Below are 19,360 nucleotides of genomic sequence, written 5' to 3' on the forward strand. Positions count from 1 at the left end.
AAACAGTTTGTGAATAACTCCAAAGTATTTTATGCGTCTGCCCTAGGTAGGCCAAGGTTTCAGGCTGTAACACGTTCTCTTCGAAGATGTGCGGAAAGGCCTAGCACGCGTTCTGAGGAAGCTCTGATGATATGCGCGAAGCATTCGCGGTAAGGGAATAACTGTCCGGACGTGCTTCTTCCCTCCCCTATAGCACTCCCACCACTCCTCCTCCTCCTCGGGGAGGAAATGGGGGCAGATCCACCAGTGGATGGTATGAGACCGCATGCCCGGCCTGTGGCGTTGTTCCTCTACTAACACACTTTTCTTTATCCTCAACACAATAAGCCTGTGTTTTTACAATGGCCTGTTTAATGGAGGAGAAGCTCCTGCCCATACCCACTTGTAGACTTCTAAAACGGACTGGCTTGCAGAAGCTAACTGAGGGGTTTTTTGCTGTGTGGAGACTGTAAATCTGTAACCATCCCCTGCTGCTCTGTAGCATGCTTGTTTTAGACTTAACATACCGGTGTTGTGTTAAAGGCGTTGCATTAATATGTAGGTGGATGGACAAGTTGCACCCTGTTAACAGTGTTATGGCTCGAGTTTGACTCTGGACCTTGGTGTGCTTCGCCCTCCTTATCACACAGATCTCTGGAATGAGAATGAGCATGTTGCGCAGCAGGAAACCGTGGTCTTTAACATAGCACTCATAGCACAGGCTTTTCATTTGGAGACGACAAAGGAATCTGACCTTTGTAGTTAGGCAGGTTATAAACTGCAGCTGAAGGCACACAAGCTCAATGACCACTTTATTAGGTAGACTTGTACACCAGCTCATTAATGCAAATGTAGAATTGGCCAATCATGTAGCGGCAACCCAATGCATGAAAGCATGCATTACATTATTGGCATTTTGGCAGACGCTCTTATCCAGAGCGTCGTACAGTTCATCAGACTAAGCAGGAGACAATCCTCCCCTGGAGCAATGCAGGGTTAAGGGCCTTGGTTAAGGGCCTTGCTCAAGGGCCCAACATTTGTGCAGATCTTCTTGTGGCTACACCGGGATTAGAACCACCGACCTTGCGTGTCCTTACCTTAACCACTACGCTACAGGCTGCCCCATGCAGACATGGTCAAGAGTTTTTTTTAAGGCCCATCATCAGAATGAGCAAGAAATGTAACTTAACTGACTCTGGAATTATTGTTGGTGCCAGACGGAGTGGTTTGAGTATTTCAGAATGATCCAGATTTTTACACATAACAGTTTGTAGAGTTTGCAGAGAATGGTGCGAAAAACATCCTTAGCAGCAGTTCTGTGGGTGAAAATGCCTCATTAATGAGAGGTCAGGTGAGAATGGCCAGACTGGTTTAAGCTTACAGGAAGGCGACAGTAATTGAAATAACTACGTATTACAATGATGATATGCGTTAGAGCATCTCTGAACACACAATACACCAGCCTTGTGGCTGGGCTATAGCAGGAGAAGTCCAATAAGTCCAAAAAGATAGGTTGAAAATACCTAAAAGTGGTCACTAAGTGTACATTTTCAGTCCATCATAAAACTTTCAGGCCATAAAAAGAAAAATACCAAAGGCACTACAAGCTAGCTAAAGAAAAAGAGGATCAAATAGGTGGTCTAGAACCAGGACAAATCCAGACTGTGACTCTTTACCCTGACAACTTCTCAGGGATTAGCCTGAAGTAGACGGAGGACACAGCTCAGAGAAATGCACTCTGAGGAAGATGTTGTATGACCGTCAGTCGCCCCTGTCCATTAAACCAAAAACACAAAAACGGTATTCTTAAAGGGTATTTGCAGGGTTGGTTGCGAGAGAGTTGAATTGATATTTGAGGAATTGGCTAATTTCTTAAGAAAATAAAAATAAAATCAGGGACCCGGGTACTCTCATTCGTTTGTGCATAACCTGTAGTTTTAATGGCTTTGATTATCGGCGATGGCTGATCATGGTTTGGTCACCCGTCCCGTTGGCAAAGGTGGTTGCTCCATTCGCCATTTCTCGCCAAATGCTTCCTCTCCTTTCCTGTCTCTTTACCGTGCTCCCTTCCCTTCGCCCCGCCCTCCAGGCCGACACGGAGAAGGCCCGACACACCCACAAGTCCAGCAACCACCATCATCGGGTTTGTACTCCTCATCTCCTCCTTTCTCTGCCTTCCTCTTCTCTCCATCACTCTTCTCATCTGTCTCTTGTTTTCTCTCATTCATTTAGGCACTGGACGATGACCTGAAATCAGTTCGTAGTGTCGGGAGTTATAGGGTGTGTACCATTCAAACTGTGTGAGCGTATCTCCCTATAACAGTCCATTTGTAATGGCCACTGCTTATTCTGGCATCTCTGTGGACTTCCTGTACGAGTTAATGCCCCATGTAGCAGCTACATGACAGGAGATATTATTGGTTGTGACCAGTCAGCATTACAAGTTCTGCATACATTCCCTGAATCCCACGGCATTCTAAAGGTGCTCGACTGAGGCAGTACAGGTCCCCACTAGTACTCTACTGAGGCAATGCAGGCCCCAATACTTGTACTCTACTGAGGCAATGCAGGCCCCAATACTTGTATTCTACTGAGGCAATGCAAACAGTCTATTAAGATGACAGAAGGCCCCTCAAGCACTCTATGGTGACACGTAAAATTTTCATGGTTGAAAAGAGTTGCGCACATTCACACATTTACAAATCTTTGTTGTCCATACGCAACATATTCTTCCATGACTGACTAACTGGGTTTTTGTGGTAGGAATCATCAGTCTCATCTGGAACAATAGGACACTAATATTGTTTCCGTAGCAAAGGAGTGTGTGCATAGAACATAATGTAAATGTAAATGTAAATCTTACCAAACTTTTTTTAATCTGCTGCTGTATTCCAGAGGGAAAGCTCATTGGCAAATGAAGGTGTGCTTTAAGTGTTGGGTTGTTTGTTGCGGCTGCTGATGCATCCTGTGTTTTGTTCTGGAAGCCGTCCTCCTCTTCCTCACTGCGGGATTCCAGCAGCTCTCACCGGAGTCGTGCCAGCACCTCCCGCAGAAGAGACCTGGTGGTGTGTGGGGATGTCCGCATGCGTGTGTGTGCGCGCGTGTGCGCATGTGTGTGAAGTGCCTATTTGCATGTGTATATGCTAACGTATGACTGCAAGCGTCATAGATGAATTGCTCTGACTGACAAACCGTGACTCACTTTTCATCAGTAGCTGTTTAGGGTAACGATGTGCGGCTTGTTCTTCTCCCAGTATTTTTGTTTTTTTTGTAAAGTCGAGAAAAACATTTAGAAGGCTCGTCTGACAATGGGAATCAATGTCCAGGAGACTGCCCTAAATTATGTTTATCAAGGAAAAACGTTAGCTATATGATAATTGACGGTGAATAACTGTTGTTCAGTGTGAGCTAATTAAAGCCTTTCCAAAAGAGAAATTCACATACATGTTAGTGTTCATTTGCTTATGTTAGCTAAGTGACATTACTTTGCACCCAACTATCAATTATGATTGGGAATTGATAAGTGGTACGCTTTGACAGGCTTATTTAATATTGCTAACATTCACTGATTGAAACTGCAAGTTATGATTATTTCATTAATTTTTACAGTATATAAACATTAATTAAAGCAAGAACTTGCTAGACTAGCTTACTTATTTCTCCAGAATCCTTGTCATCAAATTTCCGTCTGTCACTATTTTGGTGGCGCGCACTCAAGATTTAATTTGTGTTTCAAAGCTTGGACTTTCACAACACAACAACAAATGCTTGGCAGTCCAGCTGAAAGTTTGGCAGTTTTATCAGCTGGAGCCCCAGAATATAGTACTTTAATGCGATGGGCGGGTGCATACTGGGTTGCAACAGTCCTGATTCCTGGAGTGGAATTTAGCTGCTATTGATTCATGGAATGGGGAACACAAATTGAACTGCACCATGTTTTTAAGAAGAGTTAATGAAATTCATTAAAGCCCAGTGAGTCTACAGTTGTCTGGAGTGTTGACATGACATAACAACCGATATTTGACTTTTGAGACTGTTTAAGGGTGCAGAGTATATGAATGCCACGGGGCATGGTGTTTAACATTATTTATTGTAAATATATTGAGCTCATATTGTGTCTTTCTGTGTATTTTTTGTGTGGCCGTGTATGGTCGCGTTTAATTAGCTGCCTGTTGGAAGTGCGATCTTACCTAACAGTGGCTGGTATCTCTTGGTTTCCCTGTATTGCAAAGCATGTGCCCTCCTAGTGTGTTCTCTAACCTTATCAGAAATCATAGGAAAAGACTTGTGGCTGTCATCTTTGTGGAACCTGTTTTTTGGGGAATTAAATTTATGTAAAGACTTTGCTTTAATTAATTCCATAGAATCATTAATAAACTCCTTTACGTATATTGGAAAATAAAGCTTGTGTCAATAACTATAATTTTTTGTGAAGATTTATCAGGGGGCCAATAATTCTGGACGCCACTGTATATCCACCATTCTCGGTTGGAAACTTGAGGTGTAAGGAGCTTTCACTGGGGTTTTGTGTTTTGGCTTGGTTATGCTTGGGCTCCGCATGACTTGTTTTTTTTTTTGTTTTTTTTCTCTGTCTATGTTATTTTCTCTGTTTTCTGACTGATTTCCTGTTTTTTTTTTTTTTCTCTCTCAGTCTGACGGTCTCTCCAGCACATCTTCTTCACTCAGACCCTCCCGTTCTTCTGTATGTAATTAACAGTCTAGCATTGCTTCATCTATTGTCATCAGATTATCACTAAATTATATTTAGAGGTGTTCCCTTGTAAAATACACAACAATTTCATCATTTTTCCCTTTGTATCATCCTCATTCATGAGGTGCATGTGTGACGTTATTTCAGACAGTGTCACACTTGGTTTATTTTTTTGATAGTTTTTTACTTGCCACAAGTACAAATTAAATTCAGATGCAGCCTGTTATTATTATCCCTATAAATGGAAAAGTATTCCCACCAGTTTCTAAACTTTCTGTAACGTGGTGTATACTTTTCTATGATACTCATAATTTCTTAAGAACCAGAACAGAGTCTGATGTCCAGATGAGGGCTGACTCATTGCTGATGATTCAGGCCTTAGACCACAGCATGAGATGTGCGTCCTGATACAGCAGATTTAATAGCGCTCACAGAAAGCTGTAGAATTCTCTGTGCTAAATGAGGGGTACAGTGTGTCGGTCGTGTATTCATAATGAACAGACGCTGGTTCCTAGATGTTTATTGCCTTCATCCCTTTAGAGGCGTCAGGACAGGTGCAGTGACTCCGCTTCCCCCCCCCCCCCCCCCCCCTGTGTCTCGGCAGAGCTCTGTGTACAGCGACCTCTACGGCCTAAAGAAGACCCCCGTCACTAGCACCTCCAGGAAAGACCTGCTGGTCAGTTTAGCGCTGCTGGTAGCCTGTGCTGTTGTGGAGACTACGTGCAGTTTCACTGCTGCATTCAAATGCTAATGCACTGCAGCTAAGCAGAGTAATCAGATGGACAGACACTGCTGAGGCATTAAAACACTCCCAGTAAATGGTCTAAATGGATGCACATGGACAGGGTCACAGACTGGCTGATTACAAGCAGTTAGTTTGGGAATTAATAGCAAATGCTTCAGTATGAGTGTTCATTTTCACAAATACTTGGAAATTCCTTAGATTTCCTCAAAAACTGTAAAACTTGTCAACACAGTTGATTTCTGTTGCTTTTGCTGTTGCTATTGCTCAGACAGCAAACTATATGAACCGTATTGCAACAAATGGCTTTGCATTGAGGTAATGCAATTTGCAATATATGAGTAATATATGATGTGATGCAAGGATGATGATACTTGTGTACTTCATGTAGAATGGTACATGGTATAGTGTGATACAGTAACTTCCTTAACCAAAAAATCTTCACCATGAGTTTTGTGTAATTTATTTGTGCCAAAATGCATCTAAACCACTTTGTCATAATTTAGCTACTAAAATGAAATTCTTTCTGACATCACATGAATGGTAAATGAAATTGAAAAGGGAAGATTAACACATGATCCATATTCCTATTTCAGTTTCCTATAACATTGGAAATTTAGGCCCTTATCAACAGATTAACTTAAAAAAATGTTTTACTTTGGTCCTCCAGTAATTTTGCCAATGAGGGAGTGTAATGACTAAGAATTACTTGAGTGCAAACCAAAGGTGTATGTTATGATGCATTATGTTAAATAATTAATTGTATTCATAATTAATTAATTAAAGAATGAAATCAAGTTTACATTGGCCTGTCACCTAAAAATGACCGGAAGACAGTTTCTTTAGCTGTCAGAGCCAGCCAGCAAGTGAGAGAGCAACTGCAATTTTACAGCTGAAACAAGTGAAAGTGAAAGACTTAGAACTTTATTACTTTGTGGGCAGCAGCCCCACAGGTGCGCCTCCTCAATCTGCATTCAATATTGGACCTTAGGGCCTGTTTGTATGAGGCTTCATACGAGCCGCACGGCCTTGATTGCTTAGCTATTTGGGTGACTAGTGCTAACTCCCAGCACATTCAAGCTACCTTGTGAAGGGTCGTGGTCAAAGCTCAACAGCATGTTCTCTATACAGTCTTCTACTCAAGGGAGTTGCAGTCCTAAACCTTTTATTTGTGTGTAATAAAAAGATATGAAAAACAAAGGACTTAAAAACACAAGCATTGTAGCACCGCTCTACCGCTGTTGGTCTTTGGCTAATTATATTGTATGACCTCATAGCTAAAGTAAGTTGTGTTGGTATATATACTGTATGACCTCATGGATAAAGTAATACTGGAATGTGTACCTCATAGCTAAATATTGTAATGTTGTTTAGGGTTGGGACTTTTTATGATTTTCTCTAAATAATGACAGGCTGATTTATCCTTGCATTTTCTTAAGTACTTCAGATTTTTCCTGTAATTAAGGATCAGGGGTACTCATTTTCTGGAGTAAATCTACCTAGTGCTAATGTCTGTGCTAAATGAGCTCATGCTGTGCTCAATACTCATGGCTCTGCTTTCTATTAATGTTCAGAATGACTTCTTTTCCCATCAGACCGGACTGTACCATGACCAAAGGAAATACAGCAGCCTAAAGAACAGCACAGCTGTTCCTGCCTATCAGCCTAGAGGCTGTCCTCCTCTCCCTCCTCTCCCTTCATATCAGCCTAGGGTGTGTTTTTTTTTCTCTTCTCTTTTCTTCCTGCCTGCCCCTCTCCTTCCCTTTTCCGTCAGTCAGCCTAGGGTGTGAAATGCTATGTATTCAAGTACAGGAAACCACTCCTAAGACCACACCAGTTTATTAACAAATCATTTACAAATCTATTTTTAGAGATTAAACTAGATCTGTAATCTTGAGAAAACATGCATGAAACCTTTTATTTAAGGGGCAGTATGATGTAGGACCCTGGCAGCCAGATCTAGGCACAGTACTGTCACTGCCTGACACAATGACCTCGCTTTCTACTTCTCAATGCACTGTCCTATCACTGCCTGGCACTGTGACTGTACTCCTTCTCTCTTTCTCTCTCTGAGCGCAGTCTTCCTCCGTGTACAACGAGCCCCTGGCCACGTCCCGGAGCCCCAGGGTTAGTGTGACAGGCAGCGCCGCCGTCCAATAAGGGCGCAGCTCGGTCAGAATACCTGAGCGTTACCGTGCGTTAATGACATACTCCCTTTCCTTCCTGACTCACAGGCCGCACCCCCCTCCAGCACCGGGCTGAGCCGTAGCCAGAGTCTGGTGCGTGACACTCCGGCGCACGCACGCCTCGTTCTGCCTGCGGTTATGGTCTTGCAGAGCAGCTAAAACGCACGACACACCACTAATGTTCGACGCGTTGCATGCCAGTTTCAGCATTTCCATTGTCCGATAGTGAGCCTAGAACCTAACTAGATTCCTCCTGTCCATTAAACCTAACCCAACTAGCCTTATTACCAGCTGAGCTTTTCATTACTGTAAACGGAGAAATGCTAAACCATGCTAATAGTGGTGCTTTTCATTGGATTGAACCGGCTAATGCTAAACCCTACTACCAGTACAGCGTTTCATTGCAACGGAGAGAGATATACTGAACCTTGTTGAGAAGCCGAGAGTTCTCTACAGAATACTCTCTCAACACTTGAATGCAAAGCTAATGCTAGGCATAGGTTGCACTTGTATGTGCTTAATACATGCCATAATTCAAGGGAATATATTTAGAGTAGTGTTCACTCGAGTCACATGATCTTTACCAAACTGTGTTTTTATGCCCGGTTTGTGCCAGTGTTTTTCGAAGTGTGCCGTGTCTTGCATGTTGACTGTTTGACAGGAGATGTTCTCTTTCACCAAGTGTAAAATTCTCAATTTTGTATGTTTCTTGAGTCAAGATATTCTGCATTGGCCTAAAGGTACATTTGAGTGTTGCCTTGTGCTGATTGATATATGACCCTAATATTTACGAGTGCTTCTGAGCATACGAAAGCCTGTTAAAGCAGTGTCTTGTTTGTGTGTGGTGCCTGAGGGTGTGAAATTGGTAGTATGGAAAGGTGGTTCCATTCCTCTGATGTTCATGTGTGTGGGTCTCCTCTTTGCCTTCAGGCTTCTTTGTATGATGATGACCTCTACGGCTCGTATAATTCAAGAACTGTAAGTGCTGTGACCGTGCTTCAGTTAATGTGTGTGACATCGGAGCTACATCCCTGTGTGTGTGTTATTAGTGTGCGTGTGCTTGTGCGAGTAGACAGTGATGTCACCCTGACTCTCCTCACAGGTGCGTGCGTGCGTGCGTGTATATACAGTGCTTGTGTTAGTAATGTCTCCCTGGCCTGTGCCCATAGGCTTGTATGTATACAGCGTGTATGCATCCAGTACCTGTGTTGTTAGTAATGTCTCCCTGGCTTCTGCCCATAGGCTTGTATGTATACAGTGTGCGCGTGTGTGTGTACAGTACATGTGTTAGTGATGTCACCCTGACTCTCCCTGCAGCCCTCTGAGTACAGCTGGGCCTCAGGAACCAGCTCCACACAGAGCAGCCCTGTGGTAAGACCATGAAAAAACACATACGTCAACATGCAGTCATATACACCCACTAACCACTCGCATACACCCACTCGCATCCGCGCACACACACACACACGCAGACGCACTGTCTGTTGCTGAGACTGCATGGTTTGGATTAATGTGTATGCTCTAACTAATGTGTATGCTCATAATCTAAAGACACACACGCGCATACAGCATGAGCTGGCCCATTATAATGTGCCATATCTAAGCACAGGATGTAATAAACCTATGGCCAGTATATGTACTACATGTGAAGAATCAACATGTTCGCACTTTCCCAATAGCTACAGTGATACTTGGCTGTTGCCATGGTGAAATGAGTTGCCTTATAATATGGCAAGCCCAGGAGTGTACCAGCAGTGCATGTTACCAGTATGTGGTCAGTTGCAGTTCAGTGTGTTCCCGCATGAAAGCGGACAGACAGACGGTGTGTCTGTGCTGTTGCTGCCTATGGTGATGCATGGGCTCTGTGTATGGAGACCACTGTGGATGTCTATGTCTACGGACAGTTACTGTTGTTGGTGTTTATATTGATAGCATCTAGCTTCTAGCCTAAATCGATAGTTTATATTGATACTAACACAGAACACTCACCTGCTTTTGTGGAAAGTTGGCTCTTGTGGCCACGCATGCCACCATACCCGTGTCATACGTTCTGGAGAATGCAAACCAAACGGCGAGCGGTTGGTCTGCCACCCTTATACCGAACATGAGTGCTGATCCTATCCTCTCACATCTTGTAATGTGGACTAGGAGCTGCTGTACTCTTCAGAAATGTACTTTTTGCTGACCATTATACTACACTGCCAACCCTTCTGAGAGCCTCTGTCTCTAGCCTGGCCTCTTATCAGCATTATAATAGAGTTGGTGCAATGGTAGAATAATGACCGGGAGTGAGAGCTCAGGAACTGCTTGAGTCAACAAGACTAATTCAATCACAGCATTATGGTCAGTACACTAAGGCCTACTTGATAGGTGCCACTAAAATGTCTACATCCTCCCATTATGTGTATTAGAAACTATTGATCAAAGCTGGAAAAGTGGATAAAAAGTAGTCATTGGAAAAGTCTGACTCAGAATACGTTTCATTTTTGAAAACTACCGTTCCTGTAAATAAACAGACTTGGGTGAAAATATGAAAGTTTTATTCCGATATCAGAAAGTGCAAAAATGACACTCAGGATTCAGCCAGGATTCAAGAGTCAGACTGAACCCCAAACCTTTCCAATGACTACTTCTTATCCACTTTTCCAGCTTTGATCAATAGTTCGTAATACTCAAAATGGAAGTTGATTGCAGATTGTGCTTGCCGACCAATGCTCATCAGCAACTAGGACTGCACGATATGATGAAAATATGCGATATGCGATAACGTTGCTATGACAATATGACACATGACCAGCCAATCAATTTAACCGAACATAAATTTAAATAAGTAGTATTCATCGCTGTTCAAGCAGTCTTTTGCGATGTGTTTATTTTGCATATTCATATCTCAATGACTATATAAATAAATATACAATACATCGTGCAGCCCTATCAGCAACAAATATTTTATCTGGATAGTGTGGCAAAGGTTACAATGTGCCTCATGTATGAGAGGATGAGTATGAAATTGGAGGGGTGTGCATGTGTATGAGGGTGAGTGTTTAGTTGGAGGAGTGCAGTGTGTGTGAGAGGATGGGTGAGTGTGAAATTGGAGGGGTGTGTGTGTGTGAGAGAGAGGGTGACGAGCGTTGTGTCTGAAACTGGAGAAGTGTTGCATGCTGTGTGTGTGAGAGTGATATGATAAATATCACTGGTGAGTGTGGTGAGTGGGTGAGTGAAATTGGACGGGTGTTGTGTGTGTGTGAGGAGGGTGAGTGTTGTGTGTGTGTGTGAGAGTGATATGATAAATATCACTGGTGAGTGTGAGTATGAAATTGGAGGGGTGTTGTGTGTGTGTGTGTGTGTGTGTGTGTGTGAGAGAGAGTGTGATATGATAAATATCACTGGTGAGTGTGGTGAGAGGGTGAGTGAAATTGGAGTTGTGTGTGTGTGGAACTGAAACTGGAGGTAAGAGCAGGCGTCTGGCAGTTGGTTGCCGGTTTGGTCCCGCCCTGGGTGTGTCGAAGTGTCCCTGAGCAAGACAATTAACCCCCGACTGGATTTGGATCAAGGCACTATATAAATGCAGATAATTTACCATTTACGCGTGGGAGAGAGTGAGTGTGGAATTGGAGGGGTGCTGTGTACACGTGAAATGGGAGACTGGTTCCTCATGTTTGTTTAATATTCTTAGCACTCCGATGATGACAGCTCCAGCACCGTGTCCCAGGACCGATACAGGCGCGGGAGGAGGGACAGCGTGGTGAGCTTCAAGCATGTCGGGGGAACGGCCTCCGTACCCCTTTGCGAGAGATGGGAAACTTTAGGGGGGAAGGGGGTGACTTGGGTGACATTAGAATGGGAACTGCTTTAGGACCCAGGAATGCTGTGAACTGCTGCTGAGGTGTGGTGGGGTTGAGAAGCCTTAAGGCTGATTTATGCTTCGGCGATGAGTCCTTAATGAGATAGTTTTGACGTCATGCCCACACTTTGGAGCTTTGGGTGTCCTGTCCCTGCAGAATTTTGATGCAGCCGTGATCTGTTGACTGAAATGAAGATGAAAGGTTGTCATGGCAAGGATACTAGTTTACTAGGCTACTTGTTTTTATGAATGATATTTTGTTTACATAGCTAGCTAGTGTCGCCGAAGCATAAATCAGCCTTTTTTCCCTGCTGCCCATATCAGATCAGCCATTGTCTACCACTGCTTTCACTTCGACTTCACTGCGTTCAGTTGTGAAATGCAATGACTTCTGGTCCTGTGCTTCATGGCTGTGAACATACTAGTAAACATCTGAAGGTAGTAATAGATAATTGTACCGCTACTAATATAAATATCAATCAGTCTCAACTTTTACTCTTTCCACTCTTCATTTTTTAACCTATAACATCATTGGTTCTGCTTACCACACTGACATGCGGTGTTTACTTATTCATTTGAGGCGATTCATTTTGCAGTCTGCAGATTCACAGTAACCCGCTAATGAAGTTTAAATGGATAGCCATTGGTTCTGTCAGCATGGTATTTGTTGTATTTATTGTATCCAAGCATGCATTTTGTTTACAGTTTTGGATTTCATGCTTTTACTAGGGTCTCCAAATTTCTCGATTGTTTAGGCCGCGGCCACACTTCATAAATATTGTTAAACAAAGATGACTTGTGCATTTATTTGTAGTTGTAAGGTTGTTTGTAAATGCATTGTAATTGGAGTTCAAATTCTTTGAAATATAATGCATATTGTTGAAATGTACACAGTCAAAAAGCTAACCTCCGGTCATTAAAAGGAGGAGTACGTCATTAAATTAAGAACATTGCTTGATCAGCATTGTGTTACTGAATGATGAACATATGGTGGATCATAATGTAGGCTGGGTTAGATGCAGCCAAAGGCAACATTTATTTCAATATAGTGTTGTGGTTGCTTGTGTGCGGTCAGGTTTTATGTATTTTTAGTATAAATATGTACAAATTTCATATTTACAGTCTTGTAAACAGATGAAACGGCATAACTTGTCATCTACACTAATATAATTCATAGGCGTTTCTCCAGCCCTGCAAAAATGTACAGATCTTCATGCTGGGATTCCTTTGAGTGAGCTAAGCCACGTTTATTCTCACTGTCCCACTGCGCGGGAGAGCGACCTTAATTGCGTCCAGCCTCATCTCCCCCCTCTCTCTCATTTCTCTCCCTCTCGTTCTCTCTCTCTCTGTCTGTCTGTCTCTCAAACCGCCGTTGTGTAGTCCTCTGACTTCTCTGACATCAGCGAAACGGCGGCTGACTATTTCAGCCGCACCAGCCGTAGGGGCAGCATTGTGTCTGACCTGGACGAGCTGAGCATCCCTGACCTGGACATCGTGAGTGACCGGGCGTGGCGGCCCCCCTGCCCGAAATGCATCCTCTGCTCACACCTGGGTCACGTGTAACTGTTTTGGGTTCAAATACTTTCTTCTGGTCGTCTTGGTGGGCTCAGTTGCACCAGGCAAAATCAAGCAAGCACTGAAAGTATTTGAATCCAAAACAGTTAGGCATTTGATCCAGGTCTGTTTGTTCGTCAGGTAGCCTTCGTGAATAAGTGACTCGTTCAGACAAATTACGTATGTGGGTGCCATTTTGTAATGTAATGAGTCTCTTCTCCCCCCCACTGCCTCGTGCTGTTGCCCTCATAATTCTGCCAATGAGCTGGTTCTTGGAAACTACTCTGTCCAATCCCGTGTCCTTTTTCTGACGTGTTTGAGACTATGATCCTCAGCCAAAATTAATTGTATTAATGAGTTTTTGGAGCTTTTGGAGTTTTTTTTAGAGTAGTGTGGTTACGGGAGGTACAGACGAGGGTCCGTGCATTAAAAATTGCCTAAATATTTTGTCTTTTGACTTTACTGTGCATGTAGTGAGTTATTTCTGTATTCCTGGAAACAACTATTCCTGTTGAGTGTGTCCTTTACACTCAGTGATAACTTCACTCAAGAGGTCTTTGCAGTTGGGCTTTTGTCATTGACACTTTGTGTTGGTTTTATTAGAAAATTGGTCATCTGTTTAAGATGGCATGACTTGAAACATCAATATTTTAACTATATTGATTTTTATTTTATTGTATTTGTGCAATTCCATGGTTACAAATGCAGTATATCTGCATAGTAAAGTCCAATAGACCTACATAAGAGACTGGCAGGGTTATTTGCTCCTGATGGTTATAGAAGCAGAAATATCTGGCAGTTATCTGTCTTTTTTCCATGGAATTGCCCATTTTTATAATTTGATTGCCCACATTTGAACACATTTGATTGAAGTTCTTTGGGTTCAGATTTCTGAGTAATTGGAAAAACTGCAGACTATCCCCTTAACTGTGTGCTGCTTCATCACTGAATGTCTTGTGACACTGTGAAATTTGATGGCCTCAGAGGCTGCCCTGTGAAAAGGAAGCCTCTAAAGCCTGATTTATACTTGTCCTACGACCCTTGCGACAGATCTTGTATGACGCATTTTCAACTGAAAACACTGTAGTACAACATTTCTCAATGTTTTTCTTTGTTCTGTCTCAGAACAGTCATGTGACAGAGTTGATTGGGCAGCCATATGGAACACTGAAATTCATTGCCATGGATAGGCTACGCCAGGCTCAGCTGTGTTTTAAAAAATGTAAACATCAGCGGTTTGGCATCTTGTTACCATAGACAACAGAACCGTTATCGCAGACAAAGTATAAATACAAAACGTTGTGCGACACTTTCATTTTTGTCACGGGTCGTGCGACGAGTATACATCAGGCTTGTTTGTGTGACGAACTAAACGAAACACTCTGCTCTCAAATACTCTAAAAAATCTAAATACTTTCCAGCTTCCAGCTTCAGTCTTCTGCAGGTGTACTTAGAATGGCTTATTTTACTTTGCAGATTGGGGTTTCTTTTCAGGTATTTGTGTTTTTAACTCATCGGTTGTCTTTAAGGTTATAGCGGAGGTGAAGAATGCACCGTCAAATGTATAACGTCGAACAATCGAGGAAACGTGCTTCCAGTGCGTTGAGCCCAAATTCCTGCAGTTGTGTAGATAAAACGGTCTTCTCTTTTCTTTCAGCTGGATGAAAAATGTGATAAGCAGTACACGGATACATACAGTCGGGTGAGTACTCTAGTTCTAGGAACTACAGGGCACATGCTCAATACTGTATTGCACACACAAGCACTCAGCTGCCTTATTGTCATGGGCTAACCAGCTAGCTAACCCAATATCTCCTTAAAAGAGCTAGATTCTGCTGAAAAACAGTGCAGTATTGTTGGAAGATTCTGGCTTGGAGGGCCTCAGGGACAGGAGGCTCCGGTTAGAGAGCAGAGCTCGAGACAGTTTGACAAAGTGCATTTTAATTGGTAGTCTGTCACAGCATTAACCAGTTCAGTCTTTCGGACAGGGATTGTATAGGTAAGTGTGTGTGGGTGTGGTAGTTTTTCATGAATGCAAACAGAGCAATTCCCTACTTCACAATGGGACTTTGAACAGATGCAGTTTGAGCACAGTTTTCTTTGTTTGCAGGAAAATGTGTGAAGGTTGTATGTAGCGGGGAGCTATGGGAATTGAAGTGTAGAACAAAAAACTAATTTACATATTTGTTTATGTTTGACATTAAATTGTAAATAAAGTTGTTTGTAAGCTTTCAAACATTAGGAAAAATGTATTATTATCCATGTCTTTAGTTAGGGTAGGGGGTCTAATATTGGTCAACTTTGATGGCCCCTATCTCCTGAATGCGAATGTCTCCTACACTCTCATATTGGTAGCATGTATAAAAAATAGTTTACATCTAAAAGGGTGAGGTAAGAATGTGATTTCTGATGGAATGGCCCCTCAGCAGAAGCTGTATCACACTTTGGCTCTGGATTGGTGATCGACCGATATGGTTTTTGATATTGATTAATAGAAATCAAGAGGACTGATAACCGATATTTGGGGCTGATATACATTTGCAGTAAATATTTACATTTTAGTGTCAAAATTTACAGTAAGAAACTCCTTCACAAAACTTTCTTTGAATTCCTTTAAACATAGCTTGAGTTAAATAAGTTACTAGAAAACAGAACATTTCAAAATTATATTTTGAAAAATAAAGTGCAGGGAGCCCCTAGCAGCATTTCTAGTAAACAGACCTGAAAAGTTAAATGGATAAAAATAATTAAGTAAACAGATCCCCAAGAAAATATGGATAGTTCACATTTTGTTGACTTTGGTCCGCTGAGTTTCTCATCACCAATTATGTAATAATTTGTCAGGCTCAAAGCACTCAGCCAAATAACACCACCTGACCACTATTAAAAAAGACACTATCAATAAACAAACTAAAATAAACACTGTCATGTATTTCCAATGGGAAAGACACATTACTTAGCTGCTCTTGCTGAATTCCTATACAACAGTGCGACTTCTCAGGGTTGCCAATCGGGGCAGGTGCACCACCAGTTTTTGTTTACCCTTTCCCTCATCTCAATCTCAGCTGATACAGCTGATACAGGTCTTTGGGTCCCTGATGACCCACTCAGAACATCAGCAACACCTTCCCTGGAGCTGATGGATGCATCGTGCAGCAGAAGTGCGGTTCGACAGTCAGACATACCTTCGACCTGGCTAGTTAGATTACCAGCTTGGGAGGACAATGAGAACACTGGCTGTGACCTTAAGCCTTTCCTTTCGGGACTCAAATTTAGTGCCTACATTTGGGGGTGACTGTTAGAACATCCCCGTATTGTGTTATTTCTGATGTTTTGTCTGTGCTGCATTTGCCGTTTTGTCACCGATTTCCATATGTATCTTTGTCTTAATACATTGCCGATAAAGTTCCATTGTGACGTAGGGAATTGCACTGTGCATGAAAAAAACACCACACAAACTCATACCTACAATCCCTGTCCGAAAGACTGAACTGGTTAATGCTGTGACATCGAGTACCAATTAAAATGCTTTCTTTGGAAAACCGTCTCTCCGAGCACTGATCTCCTGTCCCTGAGGCCCACCAAGCCAGAACTTTCCAGAAGTCCCACCGCTACTTCAGTTATGTTGTTAAAAGCACAGCTTTACTGTACGTCCACCATTTCCCACAAAGACTTCAAAGCCTGGAATTGAATTTCGAAGATCAAAGCTGCTGAATTAATCACGTTCAAATGTTTAAAGATCTAAGGTGACCTCATGTTTACTCTGCTCAAACTGGCTGGTCCCCATTTTGGTTAGTGGACTAAATAAATTACAATTGGACGGGGCAAAAGTGCACGCATGTGAATGAGGATTCGTCCTGTCCCTAAATTATGGGGCAACATTATCAAGAGTTAAGAGCGGCAGTCGGAAGGTTGGTGGTTTGATCCCCTGCCCTGGGTGTGTCGCAGTGTCCCTGAGCTAAACCCCCAATTGCTCCCTAGGAGCTGGCCGCCTTGCATGGCTTCATTTCGCCGTTGGCGTGTTTGTGTATGTGTGTGTGTGTGTGTGAATTTGTTGAATGAGAGGCAATAATTGGTAAAAGCGGGATAATTAAATAATATACAATTATATAAATGCAGTCAATTTACCTTGCGTTTACGTGTCTTTCAGCCGTCGTCTCGATGCACCACCCCGGGCCTCTCGGCAGCAGCGCTGGCCACTCTGGGGGGATCCTCGTCCCGGAGGGGGAGCGGAGACACAGGGAGCATCGTGGATCCGGATGTGTCGCTCACTGAACTGAGGGTAAGGTCTCACCATGTGGCTGCGCCTATGAGCTTAGCAGACTGAGGGTAAGGTCTCACCATGCAGCTGCGTCTATGAGCTCAGCGCCTAAGGCTTTCTTTACAAGTGGGTGATATCAAAGGCCGAAGGATGTCAAATATTTTTGTAAAAAACGAAATACTGCTGTGTGAAGTATTTCCCCCTGACTCCAGGCTATGGCGTTTGAACTGTCTTGTCAGTGCTGTCATTTCCCCCAAAACCCTTCCCAACTCATCTCATTTGTTCAACAGGATATCTATGATCTTAAGGACCAGATACAGGATGTAGAGGGGAGATACATGCAGGGACTTAAAGAGCTGAAGGTAGAGGGGCCATAGCTCCCAGCATGCTTTCTGTTTCCCCCGTACCTGCACACGTGACTGCGGTGAGCTGTGAGCGTGTGCCCACCCCCCTCTCCCCCGCCCCGCTCCCTGGGTCCCACTTTGCCTCCCGCAGACCCGCTCATCCGATTGGTTCTCTAATGTAAACACCAAAGTGAGGCAGAAAGTGACCAATGTTGGCGTTTTCCAGATATGAGGCATGCGTGGTGGGTCCCCCGAACCGGGCTGTTGCGAAGCGCAGACCTAACCTTTAACCCCCTCACCCCTGTTGGAGATGACCTCCCAGTGACAGCATGACGTCCGTGGTCCCTCAGCGCTTTCAGAGTGTGGGACCAGCATTTACCTTCCTTTTCTGCCATAGTTCAGTACACAGGTCCTACACGTAGATCTGATTAGTGCAGACCCGGGTCAAATACTAAATTGTTTTGGATTCAAATGCTGTTCTACGCTTTTACTGAGCTTGTCTGGTGTTTTGCACCCTATGAAATGCTGTAAAATGGTTTAGAGATACACAACCAGGGTGCAAGGCAGTATAGGGAAGTAGCGATTAAAAAGGAAAGTAGATCCAGCAAGTTTGACCTGACTAAGATCCGCTCTGGGTCAAAAAGTTGTTTGATACCAGTGATGAATTATATTGAGTTTGGCTGTGCAGGCTCATTTTGAACCTATGACATACTCTTGAAAAACACAAATCGCTGCCTTCTGGTTCTCTTGGTTGGCTCAGTTGCACCAGGCGAGATCAATCGAAAAGCATTTTAATCCAAAACGTTAAATTATTTGACCTGCTCTACATTAGTGCGCTTACAACAGTGTTCAGATACATGACCGTGCATCAGTGAGAGTTGATCGAAACTTATGTGAGTTGAAATGTGATCGATAGAGGCTGCCAGTTAGTGAGTGTGTAGATAGTTGGTGTGTAAAGCACTGCTTTGTTAGACTGAAATCTAGTTCCTGCTTACACACTGCTGCCCTGCTAGCTGGGAATCGTCTGATTGAACCCAGATGACTTGGGTTTTCAAACACATGCTTCACAATGTTAAAAATAGTATGTTACTAACACACTGTGAATGTTGGCATGCCCCTCACTGTGGTAAAGCGTGAGTGTTCTGGACTCAGTCCTTCTGTGTGTTTTGTTTTTGTAAACGGCTGTTCCTTTTCAGATGTCAAACTCGGTGCTTGAAATATAAATGTGTCTTTGAAGATTGCTTGTTACTGCATCAGTTGTTTTAGTGCTTTTCATCCTTTTCGTTGATCACCAACCACTTTATGTTAAAAGGTGGGGGAAACCCGACACAACTACCACTTAGCTGGTGCATGTCAGCCTTTCCACAGCAGAACAGCAGCACGCTGAGGAAGAGGAGGGGGTGGGGTTATTTTGCCTGGTAAACTGGGCCACAATTAAGTGACCAGTTTAAGCCTGGGTGCCTGATTTTCTACTTCATCATTCAACCTTTGTGTGTCCCACAACAAAAATGACATTTTCCATTAATACTTTGGGGAAGGTCTGTAATGAGTAATGAGTATTGTCTCCATGGTAATGAGATGTCAAACTTTTTTTTCTTTTTTTACATGATGCGTCTATGACAATGACTGTTGGTGTTCCACCTGGCCAATCCTGTCTTAACAAACACTGCTCAACAAACTGACGTCCGTGACATAACAAATTCTACAGATGCGTGTACAACACTTACTTTCTGAAAATG

The 19,360-nt window shown here is 43.1% G+C and overlaps 1 protein-coding gene across 8 annotated transcripts in view; it reads left to right on the forward strand.

Moving 5' to 3' along the window:
* lrrfip2 (leucine rich repeat (in FLII) interacting protein 2) overlaps positions 1-19,360 on the forward strand; it is a 63,149-nt gene that overhangs the window by 28,293 nt on the left and 15,496 nt on the right. For 2 of the 8 annotated variants that reach the window (XM_061236839.1, XM_061238212.1), the window contains exons 4-6: positions 14,674-14,718; positions 17,167-17,298; positions 17,568-17,639. In XM_061236839.1, coding sequence (XP_061092823.1) covers positions 14,674-14,718; positions 17,167-17,298; positions 17,568-17,639 — 249 coding nt within the window. Of the gene's footprint in view, positions 1-193; positions 254-2,068; positions 2,123-2,211; positions 2,260-2,963; positions 3,045-4,630; positions 4,682-5,294; positions 5,367-7,027; positions 7,145-7,511; positions 7,560-7,666; positions 7,712-8,548; positions 8,597-8,935; positions 8,990-11,294; positions 11,364-12,842; positions 12,957-14,673; positions 14,719-17,166; positions 17,299-17,567; positions 17,640-19,360 lie in introns of all 8 variants that reach the window. The other 6 variants (XM_061237382.1, XM_061239021.1, XM_061234308.1 and 3 more) reach the window with 5 other exon arrangements.

This window comes from Conger conger, chromosome 1 (assembly GCF_963514075.1).
Source record: "Conger conger chromosome 1, fConCon1.1, whole genome shotgun sequence".
Taxonomy (NCBI): Eukaryota; Metazoa; Chordata; class Actinopteri; order Anguilliformes; family Congridae; genus Conger; species Conger conger.